At 36.0% G+C, this 21,097-nt stretch overlaps 2 protein-coding genes and 1 non-coding gene across 7 annotated transcripts; 1 reads left to right on the forward strand and 2 right to left on the reverse strand.

Annotated features, from left to right (window-relative positions):
• Nucleotides 1–232: 232 nt before the first annotated feature.
• Nucleotides 233–15,295, reverse strand: LOC110807755 (AT hook motif DNA-binding family protein). Of its 2 annotated transcripts, none has more exons than XM_088222967.1 (5): nucleotides 14,875–15,295; nucleotides 12,165–12,217; nucleotides 2,125–2,256; nucleotides 1,015–1,167; nucleotides 233–889 (listed from the first exon to the last, which is right to left on the reverse strand). In XM_088222967.1, exons 1-5 carry the CDS (start codon nucleotides 15,239–15,241, stop codon nucleotides 548–550), a joined length of 1,047 nt encoding a protein of 348 aa, XP_088079093.1. In that variant the 5' UTR covers nucleotides 15,242–15,295; the 3' UTR covers nucleotides 233–547. The 2 variants fall into 2 exon arrangements, with proteins under 2 accessions (XP_088079093.1, XP_088079092.1); XM_088222966.1 differs by having other exon boundaries at nucleotides 2,110–2,256.
• LOC148253595 (small nucleolar RNA U3) lies at nucleotides 7,691–7,907 on the forward strand. Its single transcript, XR_015812948.1, has one exon. It is a non-coding gene; the product is annotated as a small nucleolar RNA U3 (small nucleolar RNA).
• A 1,515-nt stretch (nucleotides 15,296–16,810) lies between the features above and the next one.
• On the reverse strand, nucleotides 16,811–20,997 carry LOC110807754 (c-Myc-binding protein). Of its 4 annotated transcripts, none has more exons than XM_022032984.2 (6): nucleotides 20,856–20,958; nucleotides 20,644–20,746; nucleotides 20,445–20,493; nucleotides 19,932–20,055; nucleotides 18,237–18,332; nucleotides 16,811–16,964 (listed from the first exon to the last, which is right to left on the reverse strand). In XM_022032984.2, exons 1-6 carry the CDS (start codon nucleotides 20,871–20,873, stop codon nucleotides 16,956–16,958), a joined length of 399 nt encoding a protein of 132 aa, XP_021888676.1. In that variant the 5' UTR covers nucleotides 20,874–20,958; the 3' UTR covers nucleotides 16,811–16,955. The 4 variants fall into 4 exon arrangements, with proteins under 4 accessions (XP_021888676.1, XP_088078966.1, XP_088078967.1 ...); XM_088222840.1 differs by having other exon boundaries at nucleotides 16,812–16,974; nucleotides 20,856–20,959; XM_088222841.1 differs by having other exon boundaries at nucleotides 16,821–16,974; nucleotides 20,644–20,716; nucleotides 20,856–20,997.
• Nucleotides 20,998–21,097: the final 100 nt, after the last annotated feature.

Here is a 21,097-nt window from a genome sequence, read left to right on the forward strand (position 1 = left end):
GTTTATTCATTGCTCCGCTTATGCCTGCACGTGTTTTCAGTGTGAATACCAATAACATTAATTAATTAGGCTAGGCTAGCATAACGTGTGTGTTTGTGTTTGTGTGTGTGTGCGTGTGATAGTGAAGAAATGCATGCACCATACCCATGTGTATTATGTTTAGGATGAGCAAGTCTCTGATCCGGGATTTTCTAATTGCCAAAACATATCAATATTTATGCCCATGAACGAGTGAAATTTTTCAGCCCTCAAAAGGATCAGATTCTTAGAGCAATAATTCGGTGGTGTCTGCTTTGAATAACATCCCTAAAAGAGCAATGCTGGTAATCTGTACAGCAATATATACATATTACACTCCACTAGAGGTGCAAGGAATTTCACATCTAACTTACTATTGTAAAACTGGCAAATTACCTACAGTCAAAAACAGTTTTCTGTCATACTCCAGAATCAATTTCTAATCTGCCATATGATCGTATTCCCCATTTTCCGAAGATTGATAAGGACCACAACCTGTTACTTCCTGCAGATGGCGATGTTTTCTACCTCAGAACATCCGGTCTATCTCTCGTTCTCTCTCTGAGGGTGTGAGTCTACCTGTCAAGTCGTAACCGATAGCACCTCTACCATCAGGACTACCTCCCCATTCCGGGGGAGTCATTTGTAAACCCCGAGGTTGAATCATGAAATGATTTCCCCCCATGGTCTGATTATGATGATCATCGGCTTCCCTGACCGGATTCCTTCCAATAGAGTCAACAGTGGATAGGAATCCAACACCTGATAGTGATGCACCAACTGGGGAAGGTAACTTCGCGCCACAAGAATCACCTTTTCCGCTGAAACTGACATCCTTCTTTGAGTCAACAAAAAATGAACCAATAATAACCTGTAGTAGAAAAAACACAAAGGCTATTGATGTCGGCAAAGTGATAAAGAAAAGTGAGAAGCAGGAACAAAGTCGCTGCTCAATCAACCATACATCAAATGATTTGTCTGCACATTGGAGAATACCTGAACTGGGCCTGCAGCCTTCAGTAGTCCACCAACTCCACCACCAATGATCTGGCCATCTGTACTGGCGAGACATACACTAAGCCCACCAGTCCTCCCCCCAATTTCAGTATGTATATAAGAACCAGATAATGAAATTATCTCAAACCGACCCTATGGCAGAAAAAAGGCCATATTATCATATCAAATATGTAAAAGCATATATCGTTATCAAATATGTGGCTGTTCACTCTGTCTCAGAAAGCAAGCTTCGCTCCGTTACATTTCCTTGCATACTAACAGGTTAATCTGCATCCGACAAAAAATTGCAACCTTCCATGGAATATACGTTTCTCGGGTTTTGTTTCTATTCTTGGGATATACAATTTAGGGTATTAAAACCCAGAAAATAAGAACTTGCTTCTCTGGTTTTCTGACTTAAAATATGTTATAAGCAGTTTCATAAGATACATGCAGTAGAAAATGGATGAAAACATTTTGTTTTGGAAGAAAACAGTTCTTGAAATGAGGAGGCAATTTCAAAACATTTTTCTTGTGAAATTCTAATGGAACTAAGAACCGAAGGCCTTTATGGAAACAGAAGTAGTGATACAAAACAGTAACCTGAAGGATGCCTTAGTACATGCTTCCTTGAGGCACTAGGGAGAGCATAAAAATAATTTGTCATCTTTCAGATAATCATTAATGGATCCACTATGGTAATCAAAGTACAACGTCAAGTAAGATTGCCTGTCAGTCCTCTTATATTCCAAAAACAGTACAGATATGTCGGGTCTACCCCGAAATAGGATAGTGCAAAAAAAATGCTAATTTCTGCAATTGTGATCCCTTCAGTAGTATAACTTTCATTAGAACTGCTCCTATATATATTTCAAACAATTTACTATTATATTTTCATAGGCTAATAGTACAATGTTTCATATATGATTTAGAAGACCATCTACCTATAAAACAAATGCTCCACCATTTACCAGTCAATAAACCTCAGGACAGACTTCTCTCCTAGTCCCTAGAAGTATAAAATAAATACTACTCAATACTTTAAAGAATTAGAAAGCAGTTAAAATGCAACTACAAATATGGAAAGGAAGAGACCTCATAGCCAATCACCTCGTATGTAATACTGCCTCCTGATGTTGCTGGTTGGCGGAGAGATGCATTTGAGATAGAACCAGTGGCAGAGAGAATGCATATTTCACGTTTACTTTGTTGCATGAAACACATAATTTTCTGGGCCACATCCTATTTAATCCATGAAAATTCCAGAAAGGTTATTGCACAACAAGTCGCACCCATACTAACAACAACCAAATGTACATAAAACTTCAACTGAGGTTGCTTATCAAACAGAATAACAAAGTCAAGGAAATTCTTTATGTCCAGCATCTATAATTCAAAAGAATTTGCAGTATGTACACAATGAATATTTTGACACATGCAAACAAATTCACATTGTTGTTGTTTAGTGTTTCATTTTGAAGTTGGAAACTGGAGGGGGAGGTGGGAAGTGACTCTTAATGAGCGGATAAAAGCATGTATTCTGATTATTTTCTAACAAAAGAAATAAATATCACTAAAGGTGAGAAATATAAAAAATGTACATAGGAAAAACCCTCCTAGAAAAGCAGAGAAAACTCTTCAATACAAGAGAGCATCCCAATCTCTTTACAAGATGGACAAGGAAAAAGCAAACAAAATACCAAATTATTGTCCAATTCTGGATTTTATATCAAGTACAATCATCTTGTACTTTTGGCTATAAGGAAATTCACATAAGGAAAAATTTTCAGTGGAAAAGTTTAGAAAAATAAGTCAGCACTAAGTTTTTATTTCCTTTTGGCTACAATTGAATATTTAAGGCGCTCAAAAGGAGAGAAAATGAAACTACAACAAACAGAAAGGATGTAAAGAAAGGAAATGTGTAACTATTTACTGAAAATAGTATCTTAATATTTATTGAAAACTTTAATCAGTATAAGTCTGTTTTCTTTTGGAGAATCTAACTAAAGCATTCGATACAATAACTAATGTTATGAAATGGCAGGAAGAAGAAAAGAGTTAGTTAGGTTAGCTAGTTGGTAGTAGTTTTCCCTCTCTGAATGTCCTTTTTAATTCCATAGTGGCATTTTGAGTCCACGGCAGACTAGCCATCGTATGCACCTGCAGATAGTACAGGTGGTTGTGTACGGTGTCAACTGTCAACTAGGGTCTATTTATATGCTTGTACCTGGGACTAAAAAGCAATTGCAGAATATTTCCTAAACATTCTTCCTCTTTTTCTTTCCTATCACCTGGTTCCTAATTCTTTTATTTTCTCTTCTCCCTCCCCACTCTCCCGGTTCTTGCCCGTACCTCTCTCTCTCTCTCACACACAACTAATTCTACCATCCAGGCCAACACTTGGCTGCTTCATGATCCTGGTTTGACAACCTGGTACCAGAGTACGGTGCGCGAGATGAAGCACTCTTATCAGTGACCGAACTAGCAAAAAACAAGAAAAAGGTGATCATGTCTGATTCCCAGTGTTTGTCTCAGTTGGTAGAATCAATATCGGGCATGGACCAAAGAATACTGGTAGAATAATGCATGACTTCATGACCGAGATATATAAAAGCTTGGACGCCAAGCTTAGGCCAAGCTTGAGTCCAAGCTTGCTGAAAACAGTGCCCAGTGACAAACCATGACATGTGAGACCATCCATAACATGACGGCCATGTAGGTTCCAACTATTGCCTCACAAACTTCCCCTTAAGTCCAACACCCTTCACCCACAGTCTTCCAGCCCAATGTTTACCACCAACCATCCCACCAGATCCCGGAGAGTCCTTCCTATCCCAAGAACCAGGGAAATTAGTAGCAAGAGGCAAGCTACGGGTTCCTTCATCAGCGTAATGGGCAATAACACTCCTACGATCAACATTCCACTGTTCCCAAGTAATGGATAAGAAAGTGCAACAAATACTTCCTAGTTCATGGAGTACTGGAGAACCAAAAGCTAAAAGTAGCTACCCGTTCTTGGGGGAAAAAGATGGAAATTTGGTACCAAAGCCGGCAGGCTAAACAAGGAGATTTTGGAGACTGGACTGCCTTTGAAGAGGAACTTTGCAGGAGATTCAGAATCCAAGTACCTTGGATGAAGTGGAGGGAGTTCAATAATTTGAGAAAAGAGGACACCATTTCCTACCATCAAAAGAATCTTGAGGACTTTAGGTCTCTTATGCTCAAGGTAAATCCCCACCTTAATGAGCCTTATTTCATTAGCAATTGCATTAGTGGTTTAAGCAAGGAGTTATGGTATATAATCAGAATATATAAACCTCAAACCTGTGGACATAGTCTATGAATAATTGCTTAAATCATAACACATGAATGCCATGCTTCATCGCCAAAGAACATTCACCGACCACTTACCAAGCTTCAAGCCTCAAACCACTAACCTGACAACTCCTAACACCCACACTAAGACCATTTGAGCACAGACACTAAATGGCCAAATAACCCATGTTACAAGGGAGGATGGATGTTTTCTTGGACACTTGTGTAAGACAATGCAAATGATGTCGATAGAGATCTTAGAAGGGGAGGGCAGACTAGAGGAGGGAAAGCACGAAGAGGAAGCCACAGGAGACACCGAGTAGGTGGTGGTACTAGTGAGATCTCTTTACAAGCAATGGAAAGGCAAGATAATAGTTGCACTATGAAAGGAGTGGGCTTTACAATCTAACTAATACTCATCTTAATTGTCAGTGGCAGCATCCAATCGTTCATGAATCGTAAGGTGGCTCAAGGGTGTGAAGCTCAATTAGTGAAGACCTATCACTTGAGGGTTCTTGTGGCTAATGGCCAAAGAATGATTAACCAATTCAAGACCTCTCTAGTGCACTAGATTGTGCATAAGGAAGAATTTAACTGCTCTTTTCGAGAATTGGACCTCGGTCGTTTAGACATCATTCTAGAGACTGACTGGATGTAAGACAACAATTTATTCCTCTTGGACCTTAAGAAGTTGCATACCACTATTATAATGGAAGCCAACCCTCTGGTGATATGAGGAATGCAAGAGATGGAGCCATAAAGAACTTAATAGAGAAGTGATTAACCAAACTGGTTCAGAAGGAGTGGTCTGGAACCGGCCATGTCATATACTCATTGGAATATGTGCAAGAAGAGAGGCCAGAAAGGGAGACTTACTTATGAAAAGCCACTAATGAAGCCGTACAATCTCTAATCTAGAGGTTCCAAAACATCTTTTGGGAACCAACTTCCCTGCCTTGCACCCAAGGCCTAGAACACACCATTCCACTCATTCTAGGAGCTGCGCCGATAAATACCAAAGCCATACAAATGCATCTACTTTAAAAAGACTGAAATTGAGAGGCAAATCTCTCCAGAATGCTAGACAACAAGGTGATCAAAACAAGTCATAGTCCTTTTGCTTCCTCTGTGTTGCTTGTGAGAAAGAAAGATTTCATAGACAATAGGCAGCTTAAAATGCTATTACAATCGGGGATAAGTTCCCTATTCCAGTGATTGATGATTTGTTGAACGAGCTGCAAGGGGCAATGTTTTCTAAGGTGGATTTGAGGTCAAGGTACCACCAGATCCGAGTTAATCCTAAGAACACTCACAAAACTGCATTTAAAACCACCACAGCTATTCTCAGTTTAAGTTGATGACCCTTCAACTCACTAACACCGAGCCAACTTTCATGTCTTGATGAAAGGAGATATTTGGCCCATACCCGAGGAGGTTCATACTAGTACTTTCTTTGATAACATTCTTATATATAGCCATACCACGGATCAACATTTGACACTTCGGGACTACGAGACTGTCTTCCAAGCCTTAGAGTGAGTCTAATTAGGTCAAGGAGTATAAATGTTCTTTCAGAATGGAATTCAGTGGTGTATTTGGGGCACCTAACCAGAAAAGGAGGTTTTTCAAACGAACCTTTCCAAGGTCCAGCCAGCAGAAATCTACCAACAGAAGACACTGAGAGGATTTCTAGGGCTTTCAGATATTTGCAAGAGGGTATGGCACCATAAGTAAGCTATTAAAAAAAAACAACTGTCACTGGCATCTTAAGGTTGAGGGAGCCTTCAACCAACAGACTGAAACCAGCCATGTCTACAGCTCCTGTTTCGAAACCTTAGAAGACGTCAAACAACCCTTTGCCTTAGAAATGAATGCATGTGCCAAAAGGGATCCATATAGAGTTGATGCAAGGTGGGAAGCCATAGGCTGATACCTTCTTGAGTAAGATTTTGAGTTTGAAGCACTAATCACTCTACATTTGCAGAAATGAGGTCTTAGCCATTTTAATCGCCATCACAAAATGGTTGCATTACGCGGAAGGAGTTTTTTTTTATCATTAGGACCAATTAACAAAGCATTAAGCATCTTTTTGGGTAAAAAATTCACACCAACGTTCAAAAGAAGGGGGATAGCATTGAGTACAAGAAGGTTGGGGAAAACCAAGTTGTTCATGCCTTGTTCAGAATGGATGACAACTAAGGTGAGCTGGCTGTCACAGAATCATCTGTGGTGTCTTTATGGATTCAAGCTGTATAGAATTCCTAAAAAGAAGATGAAGATACCATCCAACTTCTCCCGGAGCTGTCGTGAACCCTATGACTGAGCCCCCCTATTCATACAGGTAAGGGCTGTTGAGATAAAAAGGAAACTTGTTGCTAGGGAAGGGAGGTAAACAACAAGAAACCTTGCTACATATGCTACCATAATTCACCCCAAGTGGCCACTTGGGAATCAAGGAGACCTATGAGAATCTCAAACACGGGTTTTCTTCTGGCCAAGATGAAAAATAGTTAGAGGAATAGATCAAACAGTGCGACGAATGCTGAAGGTGAAAAGGGGAACATGTGTACTACCTATTGCAGGCACACATAACGATGGACTTCACTGAACACTTGCCTAAGTCCAAAGGCAAGGATACAATGATGGTGGTAGTGGACAGTCAAACCAAGTACAGCCACTTATTCCTTTGGCGCACTCATTTTCAGCAAAAAGGTGGCCCAATTATTCTTTAACAATGTATACAAGTTGCACGAACACCTAGATCTATTGAATATCCAACCAGGATAAGGTTTTTATAAGCCTCTCTTGGAAGGAGCTGCTGCAGCTGATGGGAACAGAATTGAGCATGAACACTGCCCTATCACCTGTAGTCGGATGGCCAATCCAAAATGGTAAATTAATATCTGAAGAATTATTTAAGGTGCATGGCTTTCAGGAAACCCAAGTCATGAGCATAGTCGCTAAGCTTAGCAAAAATGGTGGTATAATAGTACCCACCGTTTAAGTCTCAAAATGCCCCCATTTAACCTTATATGAGTATCCACCACTGCTGACCACTGAAACTAAAAGAGTAGGTTATGCTATTAGCCAGTTTGGAGGAGTAGATGAAAGAGAGAGAAATTATGAACAAAATATTGAGGCAGCATCTATTGGAGGCCCAAAACCAAATGATAGTATATGTTTACGTCAAGAGGTCCCTGAGGACATTCAAGGAAGGAGAGGTCTTCTTGTTGAAGTTGCAACCTTATAGGCAATCCTCGGTAATAGTGAGAATATGGGTGACACTGGGACCTAAATACTATGGATCATTCAAGGTAATATGGGTGACACTGGGACCTAAATACTATGGATCATTCAAGGTACGACCTTACTTGAACATAATCTGTTCTATAGGTTCGTACTCCTGTGTCCTTGTGTTCTAAGGAGACAAGATCTCAAGTCTGGCGGATGAATTTGTGACCGTGTGATCAGAGCGTGATTAATGACAGAGATGGTTCCTGAACCGTTGATGTTGTAGAGAATCATTCACAGTTGGGTTTGATTTTAGCTGGGGTAATCATCGGGTTATCTGACATACTAGTAAAAAATATTTTAAAAAACTATGAAACATTCAAGATAGAGCAAAAATAGGAGGAAGGTTTACAAATTCACTATGCCCGCAGGCTATCAGAGTCACCCAGTATTCCGTATGTAAATGCTAAAGTAGTATGTTGGGATTCCAAGGCCGTCAATGACTCATTACCTATCACAGACTCGCAAGACCAGATTGTGGTTCAACTAGAAGAAATTTGGCAGAAAAGAACCATCCAGTATGAGGAGAAGGAAGTTGAACAAGCTCTTGACAAATGTTTAAACTTGGGACCTGAAGCACAACCTAGGAAGACTCTACATTTCTGAAAAGTTAGTTTCCTAACTTTAGCTTGAGGACAAGGTTTGTTTGAAGTAAGGGGAGATGTCATGAAATGACGAGAAGAAGGAAGAAAAATTTAGTTAAGTTAGTTAGTTGGTTATAAATTTCCTTTTCTAAATGTCCTTTTTAATTCCATAATGTCATTTTGAATTCACAAAAAATAGTCGTTTTATGTACCTATAGATAGTACAGGTACTTGTGTACCATGTATAGTGCCAGGTGTGCACTAGGATCTATTCATCTGCCAGTACTTAGTGTTAAAAGAGCATATATGAAATTGCAGAATATTTCCTAATCATTCTTCCTCTTTTCTTCCCTAACTTCTCATTCCTACATTCTTCTACTTTTTCTTGTCTTCTCCCCCTCTCTCTAGATTCTTACCCTTACTTCCCTCTCTCTGACACACACAACTAGTTCTACCATTCAGACCAAAACTTGGCTGCTTCTTGGGCCAGTGGTCTGACAACCAACTTAAAGCACCAAGTGATTATAAGCAGCTTAACATCTGTTACTGCTACTCAGAAGATAAGGAATAAGTAGTTAGTTAGAAGGGCTTATCATTAAAGAACGACCTGTTCCATTACTTGGTACTAACGAATAACAAATAAATGCATAGGGGTAAAAGTCAAAGTATGGTGCTTTTGTTTCTTGGTTTAAAAGGTGGTCATAAATGCCAAATAAGCAGGTGACTATGAGCAACTTTTCTAGTTGTCCAAACAAGTATGTTCTAACAGGGCTTTTTTTTGTTGGGCGGATTATAAGTTAGAACCAACTTCACACAAACAAAAAGACCCTCTAGGATGATGTTGCCACGAACCACCAATTTGGAAATCTAACCAGCAAGACAAGTTTTTGCACTTATCTGCCTGCCCAATGACATTGTAATCCATCTTATTGAAAAGATAATTAGGTTACTTAGTTCCCCTTCAATAATAGGAGAAATGAAAACAAATAAATGATGCATATTTCTTCTCCAACTTAATGTGATCCATCACCAAATGTTGATCAGGCATTTCCCCTCCAAATGGTTATCTATAAAAATATAACAAGATTTAGAAAGACATCTCCTTCTATCTCTATCAATACAGCTCAAAGAACCACCTTGGCCCGAGCAGGTGAATAGTAGATTCTCTCCTTATTTTCACAATGATTACTTAACCCATAGACCCTGTCTGCCACAATCACTTGTGTTAATCTAGGCTGACCAAACCTCAAATGCATTAACTATTTGTCTTACAGAATCTTCAAAGAAATTAGCTCAAAAGGCAAAAGTCGCACTTTCTTCCATCAAATTCCTTTCTTTTTGGTCAGAGAATCAAGTTCCCAATTCACCAGGGGAGCTAATGCAGAAAAAATTTAATGAAAATGAAGTGCAGAAGGATGCATGCATAAAGTCTAAACTGAAACATATACCTGAATGATTCTAATTAGAGAAGATGGAAGAGTACGGAAGAAGGGAAGAAATGGAAGCGAAAGCATCATATCTTCTAGTTATATCTTCAATTCTTCCTAACTGTTAAGTTTTTTTAAAAAAATAAAAGTGAAATTTTATTATGCACAGAGTACCAAGGGGATACCGCCTGAATACAAACCTAATTACATGTCAATTAAGTGGTATATGACAGCACCAAAGTCTCACATGTCTTTGATATCATGACCCAACAAAATAAATCCAAAAGTATAAATTCATCTATCTCTAATTGTTGTAAAGTTAATCTCTATACTCTCAAAAACTCTATCATTCCTTTCCTTCCACAATATCCAAAGAATTGTAAGTGGAATAAGGAGCAATTGATGTTTCTTTTTACAAATACCCACCCAAACCAAAGCTCATTACTCACACTCCCAGCCATGACCCAATTTAACCCTAACATCCCAAAATTTGCGGTCCAAATGCTGTAAGTCACAAGGCAAAATAATAATAAGTAGTTGCACGATTCCTCAACAGCACGGCATAAATAGCATTTATTAACCAGCACATTCCCCCTCCTTTTAAGCGTATCCAGGGTCAAAATACATTCATTAGCCGCCTCCCATGCAAAAAAAGTCATTCTAGGAGGGGCTTTAGATTTTCAAATTTGCTTATACGGAGCAGGCATGTTGCGGTTGTTATCCTTCTTTGTCAAACAACTGTATAAAAATTTCACCGAGAAGCTTTTCTTCTCATCAGGCTTCCATATTCTTTTATCATTTTATGTGTTCAAATTTGCTTCTGTCAAAGACAAAAGCAGGCTGCTATACTCATCAATTTTCTAGTCATGTAATCTTCTCTTCACCTTCACATCCCACACCCTATCCTCCCCCATAAACTCACACATCTCCTCCACCTTAGCATCCTTATTGCAAGCAATGTCAACAATTCTTTTGAATCTGTTTTTTAAGCTGCAGTTCCCCATCCATTTATCATGCCATAACCTAGTCCCATCACCCCTACCAACTTTCCAACCCACACAGCCCTTGATGTATTGGCCGTCATTCCTAATCTTCCTCCAGAGGCTCATCCTGTGAGCCTTAAATTTACCCCTTCTCCCACTCTCCCTCTCCCAATCTCCCTATCTAGCATGAACTACCTTCCATCATAATTCTTCCTTCTCCCAAGAGATCTCCACAGCTATTTCCCATGGAAAGTCCAATTTAACTCCACAATAGACTTCAAACCAAGGCCTCCCTCCCAAACCGGTTTTTTAACCTCCTCCCATCTAATCAAATGATACTTTTTGTTACCATCCTCATCACCCCAAAGGAATCTACACTGAAGGTTTTCAAGTCTTCTAGCTATGCTGGCCGGAATTGTTAAAATGGATAGATAGTAGATTGATGAGTTAACAAGTGTGATCTTAATCAAAGTGAGTCTCCCCGCTTTAGAAAAGAAATTCCTCTTCCAACCCGCTAACTTTCTACCAAACATGTCAATAATGGGTTCTCATGTTCACATCTTTACATTTCACCCCAAGGGGGAGACCAAGGTACTTGATAGGCACATTAGTGACTTTGCAACCCAAAATCCTGGCCAAGCTAGCAAATTAGGAAATTCTTCCTAACTGTTATGTAGATCAATATAATAATGGCTTCAAGAGAGAAGCCAAGTCCACATAGAAAACTGTGTCAACTACCATTTCTTCCTTTTCCTTCTTTCACGTGATATTAACACTAGCATTATAAGAGTCCAATTTCGTACATGAAAATGTTTTTTAGTTTTTACTTCCTAAATCTATATGTACTTAATTCATAAAAACATAAAGTTAATTATCAATGAAGAAAATGAAAGTGAAAATATGGTGTTTGAAAATTTGAAAATATTAAATTAGTTTTTGTAGAAAACTATTTTTATTTTTACTAGATGAATGCACAAAGACACCTCTTACATACTTTAATGAGTAAACACATGCATAAACATATATAAAGTAAGAAAATCAAAACTAGAAACTCTTTTAGGTACCAAATGAAGACTAAGCTTTTACATGTATAAACATATACAAAGTAAGAAATTTGAAACTAGAAACTTTTCTAGAAACCAAATGAAGCCTAAATTTTTAATTACATGTTACCAAGCAATGATGCACTTCCTTTGTTCTTCAATTTAATTTGGAGATTTACTGATTTGATCCAGTGCTGTGCTATAAGCATATCGAGTTAGTTAAACCCCATTCTCTCTCTTTCTCTCTCCCTCTCTTTATCAGACCCCACGATTTCCTTGCCAAGGAAATACCCGACAATTTCCTTGCCAACGAAATCCTGAAAATCTTTCAAATAAAGCATGCACTAGACCTTTCACAAACCACATGCTCAAAAGATTATATCAAACCTAAAGTTGAGAAACCATGCATGCATATCTAGTACGCATGTAAAGTTTATTAGTTTATATTTTAGTCTACATTGCACAACTGAAAAAATTCCACCTTTACGGAAAAAAAAGGGTGCATACCTCACCAGCAGCTACATTGATAACATGTGGAGTAAAACCTTGCCCAGCATTTCCTGTCCCAATTAATTAGAAATAGGAGAACAATAAGCATCTAATTTATACCACAAGAGTCACTATATCAATTACGTCTATATATACATATATATCAATCATGACAATGAAAGTTAACATAACTAAAAACATAGTAAAAATAATATAACGTGTAGCTGCGGAGCAGAAAAATCAAATACTCAATAACTCATCGGGAACCAATCATAAATCATGGTCAGCAGCAGAATGTTCTATAATCAAACATATGAAGAATGTAGGCTGCAAATTGCAGTATATACAAAATTCATACATCCATAAGTTCATTAGCAGCACACAAAGTGTTAAGTGATACAAGAATTATGTCATTTGAACCACAAATATACATCTCATCCAACCAGCTTATGAAGTATCAACATAGGTATACACTCTAGAGATGTAGGACAAGTAGGATTGTTTGTCCAGTTAGGGATTTGGGGATGAAAAACCTACACATCTCACCGAAGATTTCATAGACATCACATCTAAGAAATCTTAAGCATCAAACTTCAGGATTTGATTGCATCACACAACAAGAAAACTGAGAAACTCTCAAATATTATTGAATACTTGATTGATTAATAAACAAAATTACAAAACTATTTATAATAATATCTAAGAACATCAATCCTAACAATAGTAAGAAACTAATATTAATAATATTAGATACGCTAATCCTAATACAAATAGAAAAATACTAATAAGAATAAGAATTCTAAATTACTAATACTATAATAATACTTCTAAATAACATAAAATAGACTCGTAAACAGTACAATAGTTTTATATTTAATATAATTACAATTTCTAAATTATTTAGAAAATCTAATGTTAAACCATTCTGCATCATATAGCCAAATATAACACTTTTAACAAGCTTTAAATATTCAAATAATTAGAAAGTACCAGTTTGGTTAAAATGAAAGATTTATACATGTCCAACATGCAACAAGGTATAAATAACAAAAGCATATTGCATATAATGATTTAGGGTGCATGTGGAAGAAAGCTAGGCGACAAAAGTGTCTTTAATAAGTAACACATAGATGCACGTTACAAATGGAAAATGTCCTATAAAGGCAAAACAGCATGCAAATAAAAAATTCCTTAAAGGCATGTTAGGTTGTTATCTCACTTAAAAAGACTAAAAATAACTGCAACCATCAGACATGAATCTCTACAAAACTGGAAAGCCTGAAGCAGCCAAATTTAAGACATGAGAAAATAGAACTATGAAAATAAGTACATTTAGATGCGCCTTTATAATACTATTTTGACATCATATATGGCATTTATACAATTAAATGACACATGGGTTGAACCCATTTTCCACACTTAAGTAGCAACCATTTGATAACTAAAACTGAAAAGATCATGGTAATGGAAACTGCTACTTGAACAAAGGGATATCATCAGAGAAAAAATTAGTTTACCTGGCAAAAGGGGAGAATCGAAAGCATGTAAACTACTGACAAGAACTTCCTACACATATAGAAATGCTACTATGCACTATAATCCTTATAGCTTCCAATACTTTCTCACAGGAAAAGATTCTATGCATATGAATTTTATAGGTAAAATGGCAAAAGTTGAGGAATTTTCAGTTAGCCATTACCAAAAGCATCAAAGGAATTAACTATAGCAACTAAAGAAAAGGAAGACTGCTGAATGAAATGCAGAAAAGTCCTTGAAATCAAGGTATTTCTTGTATCCATAAAAAAGGATCTAGATATAACACAGACCACCAAATGCCTCATGGACTCCCTATTAGACTTGGGAAATTGGTCCAGAAGGGGACCCAAAAAAAAACATAAATTACAGGACAGTCACATAAAAAAGCCAGGAAAAAAATTGTAAACTTTCTAGTGTAATAAGAAGAACCAGCTCTATAAAACATGAAAACAGAAGTTATCAAGTCTACCCACAGCCCCAAATACATGTAATACAAAACAGAAGAAGTCATAAATTAATAGCATTGCCGACTTTTAAAAGACAGATTTCTATCTTTTAAAATCTATTAAAAGAGATATTTAATAACTACCCTTATCAGACTGATAAAACCTATGTGGGCAGATCAGATACCTTAATATTAACATCAAGAAATAACAAACTGATAAAACCATACCTCTTAAATTAAACAGATCCAAACCCCTAAGTTCAGCCAACTACCCAAAAATACATCGAACTTACAGTTCTTAAGAAAGACCACAAACATCAACAACCTAACTTACAAAGAAGCACCCATGAGTTCATTCATTGCAAAAACGCACACAAACATACACACACAATAGTAGCAATAAAAACGCTACGAAAGCCAAAAACTTGGCCTCCCACGAAATGCCAAAACTCCACCTTGAAATCTGCTACTTCCAAAAGAAAAAAACAACAACAACAAAATCTAAATCCTTTGCGCGAGAACCAAAACTACCTTAACGAAGGATATATCAAATGCACAACGCACCAAATAACTCAGAAACGCAAACAATTTAGCAAAAGAAAAACCTTCATAAATTTCAGAAATTAAGAGAAAAAAAAAACAATACCAAGCAGGAAGCAGATAATTATTTAAAAGAGAACGAAAATTCGAAAAATAAAAATAAAAAAATCCAGGAAATTCCCACAATAGAAAACTAGTATAACTCACCAAGAGCAACCAACTGAGACTTCCTAGAAGACCCAGAATAGGACGACGAAGCGGCAGAGCCTGCTTGTTCCCTCCTCATTCGTGCCGAAGAAGAATTGTTCGAAGACGACGCCGTCTTCTTGGCGGCCAGAGCTTGCTCCGGCGTGCCATACTTCCTAGGCCTCCCTCTCTTCCTCCTGGCGGGCTCCAGAGGCGACATCACCGCGGAGGGAACGGAGTGGGGGGAGACCATGTGGGCCCCATCGTTAGATGGAAGCAAGCCATTGGTCGGTGAAGGGGCGGCGACGTTGAGGGTGATGTTAGTGGAGGTGGGAGGTTGATGGAAGTAGGAGGAGCTTAGCTGTTGTTGTGTTTCGTTGGGTTCCATCCTGAGAGAGGAGATATTTGGGAGATTTTTCCTTTTTTTTAATTTTTTAAAGTTTGATTGTTTAATTCCTTTTTATTTATAAATAGGGTTTGTTTTTGGGTTTTTTCGGATGGGTGATTCTCAGCCGTTGGATTAGGATCAGATGTCACTATTTGACTGTGATGTCTGACTTTTCGGTTTTCTTTTTGATTTTAAATATTCAAGTATATCTTGATAAGTGTTGTTTTTAAAAATAAAAAAATAAAAAAAATAAAAATTTTACAGAATATAAAACTTTTAATTAAACTTAATTTTTTAAGCTAAATACATTAAATAATTATGTCACCACCAATCTATGCCATGTTCAATAAGCTCTATATATATATATATATATATTTAGAAAAATAAATATTTGTTAATATAAAAAAAAAAAATTATAGCAAATAAATAGATCATATCACCAAACATTATTCACTTGATGATTGACATTTCTACATTGTTAGTTGTGATGTTATTTATGCATATATATATATATATATATATATCACTTAAAAAATGTACAAATATTTATTAAAAATAATAAATGATATGATGTAAATAAAAATATTTAAATTAAAATAATAATTATATTTTTATAATTTTATTTTAGTATAAATTAATCCCTTTGCATTTAAAAAAATTTTAATTTAATCACTCGTTATTATTTTAATTATTAATACTGTTGACTTAAATATTACGAGTTAAATTTATTAACATATAATATTTTTTAATTAATTTATAAATTAAATATACATCAGATGTTATATAATATTTAACGTGATAATTAAAAAAAAATTCATATATATAAATTAGACTGAACCAATCTATGAATTTAAAAAAAAAAATTATTAAAATCTTTAAACTCTAATTTTCCCAAATTGCCAATACTTACATATTCTTCTTCCTCCTCCTACACTCCCTTTTTCAGTCTATGCAAAGCACACAGAGAGCATCAAGTTGAGACTTATGACCAAACAAACCTTCTTACTCCTCCCACATGTCTTCTTCTTCTTCTTCTTCTTTTTCCCCTGTCACTTTGTGCACCAGCTAGACCTAAGATCAAGCCAGCATCGAGTATTGGGCCGCCACCGGCAACACCACTTGTCTCGTCATTAGGGGCTCCGTCACATATTTTACTAACATACCCAATTATATTTTACAAAATATTTTGAGATGATTTTGGCATCGGAAGTAACCATTAAGAAGAGGAATGAGTTACGAACGACTCGAATAAAGTTGGAGATCAACAATTTGCTGACCACTAGACCCGAGAGAAGTATGACTAGGAATTATCACTTCTCCATCATTAAGAATATGCTCTTCGTATTCTTTAGTTGCAATACTATTAATATTTTTATACAAAATTTTAACAAATATAAGTTAATCTAATATGTTATCAAAGTATGCTTAATAGAAAGAAAAATTTAGTTTTGTGTGAGGGTCGAAGGGAGGAGGGATGATGTGAAAATCAATTTACTTTCTTATTTCTTTATATATAGATTGATCTAAACCAGTTTACATTCAAATTTTTTTAATGTCATTTATAGATGGAATAGGAGCAAGAAGATGAAGAAGTGGCATTTATAGAGGAGTGAAGTACCTGACATGAAGGCTAGAAGAAGGACGCGAAAGGAAAAAAAGGGGGGAAGGGGGGAACGCGTACAAGGCCATCATCGATCATGTTTTTTAAAAGTCGCTAGCATATCTGCCATGTACTTAAAATACGATATGCGTAAGGCAATGTCAATCACATAGACATCCATCGAGCATTATTAAGATATCATTCACAGTGGAAGGTAATCTAGACAAAATTTAAAAGCATGAGTTGTATTTGAACCGAAAATTATAAAAAACCCAATATCAACAAGTTATTAACTGTCATTTGTTCAATCCATGCATGATAAGCAGCACATGCCAGGAATAATAGGACAAAGAAAAGGTTTTACTAATAGGACAAAGATAATAGCACATGTCATGAAAATTTCCCAACACTCAAGAGTTAATTTCTCAAAGATAGTAAACGATTTATCTTTCCTTAAGGCTCCTGAAATGTTATGAGAAACTCTTATTAGCTAGTTTAAAGCAACGGTATAAAGGCCTTGTGTAGAGGGTCTCAAACTTGCATAGAACATTGCAAGCCAATGAGGTAGAAAGAGATTTCTTCAGTTAAAGAGAAAATGAGTTAAGCAATGAAAATCTTTTCTTTACAAACTGGATAGCATATTCGGGGTTAGGAACAAAATGGCCTAGTCAATAGAAGAGAGAATGGTCCTTGGTGCCATTACCAGGGTACCATCAAAATAATAAGGGAGCTTTAGTAAGTTCAACATTGAAACAAAAAATTGAATCTCCCATAATAGGTAATTTGTGGGAGTCAAGTTTATAGAAAATAAATATGATGCGAAACGAATCCCAGGGAGCATGAGATTTGAATTATTTGAAGATGAAGAGAGATTTATAAATGTCATGTTTGATGGAGAAGAAATGCTCATGGATGGCTCTGATATCATGTTTCAGTGACTGAATAGACTAATCACCAACGGAACATATAGGTTACAAGATACATTCAAGTACTTGAAAGTCAAATAAGAGATATATTTCATATTTATTAACAAATCAAGAATTTTGATATTAAAAGTTGGGCTCATTAAAAAGTGACTAGAATTTGAAATAATGCATTTTAGATTCTTTTAGTTTAGTATTTTCTCTGTAAGCTAAGCATAAATTTTAAAATAAATTCTATAGAAAATCTTGACTTATCCATTTCATTATGTTAAACAAAAGCCATATTATCTGGTGGTTTGGGGACCAAAACGAAGTTGGATTTTAATTCCCCACCAATCACACATGTACTTATCAAGTAAAAGAATAAAATCAAGCAAACAACTTAACTGAACAATGATGATTCTCAGTACAAAAAATCTTCTCCTTGAAGAGAAAAAGGAAATATCGACATATGAGGTCAAGAATGCATTACTTGTTCTTGTTGCCCTTCAGATGCCGTTGTTGGCGGATCTCCCTCATTAGTCTCCTTCACAGATGACTGAGTATGTGAGTTCTTAAGCTCCTCTAACTGCAACCAGAAATTTGCAGTATTTAACTCGCATGTTTGATGAGACTGAAAATGGGGATCTGTAATTCTGAAAAGAGAAACATGGAGGAAACCGGAGCACATGCTAAAATGCTAGAATTGACAATGCCATTATTGTACATGGTTCATCATCAGCTTATAATTAGTATGCACTTGTTCAAAATAATGATAATAATCATAGTTCATTGATTAACACATGATGACCCTGCCTCTCTAACAAATATGTAATATGGCATGTCTTATCTCTCCAAGAGTACATAATATAGCATGTGCTGGATATTGAAGTTATTTCCATCATATATATAGTGACAGCATGATAACAAATTCAAGGTTCTGCAATACCTATATTGACCTGAATTTATTTGGTTTAAAATATTGCTTCAGTGGTGGAATGCTGCAATACTGGCATCTAAGAGGCGGAAAAGAAGTTAAATGGAGCCTCAAGGGACCCCAAAGAATTTGAAGTTTGTAAAGGTCTATATACTAAAACGGCGCAATTGCAGCCTACAAAGAGTAGGAAGGAAGTAACCAGAGAAGACTGTCTTAAGAAAAGCAATACAGAATAGAAAGCTGCAGTAGCTGAAATGCCAAAGGATGGTGCCGAAAGATATTTTATTTTTTATATATATATAAATAAGCCAGTTTGAAAGGGAAAGCAACAACCAAAAAAAAAAATGCAAAATCAGAGACAAAAAGAAAAAAGCAATTCAGTGCCAAATAGAATAAGGTCAAGCTAGAATGTTATGCTGGGTATTGCAAAAACTCTTATATTCCTTATTTCTACATGAAGACAAATTATAGATTTGGTCAAGTAGATGGAGCTAAAATTTGGGGCTAGATCAGAAAAAAGAATTCTGAAAAAAGTTCCTAATATGCATGGGAGCTGACAATCATTAATGAAAAATTTTGTCGTTTCCTCAAACTTTGAATAATTCAATGACTTTTAACAACCAACTTTTACCCAGTATATGTTTACGTCAGCAGCAGAAGAGGCAAGGAATTTAATACGATTGGAGAAATAAAATCATAAATAACTACCATAACGGTTAGCCTTTCACATTTTCAAGCCTACAACTATGGGACTGAATATCTTTTTCAAGTCTTCACTAAATATGATAACTAAAAATACAATGAATTATTCCCAAACTAATATCCAACTCACAAAAGTACAAAACCTCAAGCTACATCGTTCACCAGGCAAGAGTTTAAACGCTTTCCAAATAAAAATAACTCAAAAAACCTACGAAAGAAAGCCAATAAAGCGCGGCAATTTAATCCTATTTCTAGAGAAACACATATTTTTCACCAAGATAAAACTAAACAAGAAAACTATACAAATTAAGAATTTTAAGGCAAACAAGAATTTGGAAAACCCTAACATGCTCCATGATGATCCAGTATAAATTTTAGAGAGCAACTTGAACCTAACATTGATGTCTCATTGATTAATATTTTTCCTGTGCTGACAAGCAAGATCAGAGCCCAAGTACCACAAAACTTTATTTTCTAAAATCTATTTATGCATATAAGCCCGTTATACCTTCAGCTGACATGTTAAACACACAATTCCAGTTTCTATACCTCTTTGCAGATTTGCTGATGTGTTGCCAAAAGTTCATTATATTTTACTTGTAAATCAGACACTTCAGCTTGCAGCTTTTCATATTCAGATGCAGTTGGACCCCCTAACTTTTGTTGAATGAATCTGTTAGGAAAGATAAAGTAGAGAGGAAGTTACATACGCTAGTGCATTTGAATATACTCAAGTTATCATCTAATTACAAGGAAACAGTTAAACATAGACATCTACTCTTTTGGGAACTTCACAAAGGTAACTAAGCATCAATATACAACGTATTAGTGGACTCCATGCTCTTTATCAGGTTAAGGTAATTCCTCTTTTTCCACAACTTGGAAACTCCGTAGACATACAGAATGTGTAAAATTTCCCCAAAGCAACACTTATCTCTTTGGCTAACTATAAACTACATTGTCATAAACAAGTTCCACACTTACTTTAATTTTCTTTACATGTAGTAAAATCTAGATGCCATAAAGCATGCACAGAAGCAAAGAATTGCAGAGAGAACATACTCAAGGGCAGAGGACGGCTTCTCATTTTGTTCATACAGTGCAACAAGAACTACAACAGGAAGGAAAAAGAAAGCAGAATCAATGGAAACCCGATTCATTTAAGCTTCATTTCAAGAAAACGAAACGCATTAATTCTTCTATAAAAAAAAAAAGCCAGAAAAATAAACAAATATATATTAAATCGGAGTAAGGCAAAAACCTTTGGTGAGAGCATCAACAGCTCCACTTGACTCCAGATATTTCCTAAACGCTTCCTTCTTTGCCTCTTTTTCCTGAATTATAGGTATGGTGAAGAAGATCCACTAACCAAATTACTGTATATATTCTACTGAAAGTATCAAATGAGTTAAATCATATGCGCCAAAATCCAAAAAGTAGAAAAATTCGAAGAGCATGTGAAGAAAATGGTACCTCTTTGTATCGCATCATGATCTTGCTTACACTACTCTCTGGTCTGGTTCTCCCGGTTGCTTGGAAATGGAGAAAGCAGACACAAGTAGAAGAAAGCGGGGAAAATAATATTAATATTAATATTAATATTATTAATTAATATTAATATTAAATTTATAGGGATTTAATTTTTTAAAAAAATATTTGGAAATTAAATTATGATAATTTAAACTTAAATTAAAGTAAATTTTAATTCGAATTAA

The sequence above is a fragment of the Carica papaya genome, chromosome 6, assembly GCF_054855325.1.
Source record: "Carica papaya isolate Zhongbai chromosome 6, ASM5485532v1, whole genome shotgun sequence".
NCBI classification, from domain to species: domain Eukaryota; kingdom Viridiplantae; phylum Streptophyta; class Magnoliopsida; order Brassicales; family Caricaceae; genus Carica; species Carica papaya.

What these genes read in the sequence shown, in the direction of transcription:
- LOC110807755 (XM_088222966.1), bottom strand. Translation starts at nt 15,241, where the DNA reads ATGGAACCCAACGAAACACAACAACAGCTAAGCTCCTCCTACTTCCAT. An exon ending in GTCTCAGTTGGTTGCTCTTG is followed by an intron (nt 12,218 to 14,874) that starts GTGAGTTATACT and finishes TAATTGGGACAG; the next exon opens with GAAATGCTGGGCAAGGTTTT. An exon ending in TCAATGTAGCTGCTGGTGAG is followed by an intron (nt 2,257 to 12,164) that starts GTATGCACCCTT and finishes TGGATTAAATAG; the next exon opens with GATGTGGCCCAGAAAATTAT.
- LOC110807754 (XM_088222840.1), bottom strand. An exon ending in AAGCCGTCCTCTGCCCTTGA is followed by an intron (nt 20,056 to 20,444) that starts GTATGTTCTCTC and finishes CTTTCCTAACAG; the next exon opens with ATTCATTCAACAAAAGTTAG. An exon ending in ATCAGCAAATCTGCAAAGAG is followed by an intron (nt 18,333 to 19,931) that starts GTATAGAAACTG and finishes TTCTGGTTGCAG; the next exon opens with TTAGAGGAGCTTAAGAACTC.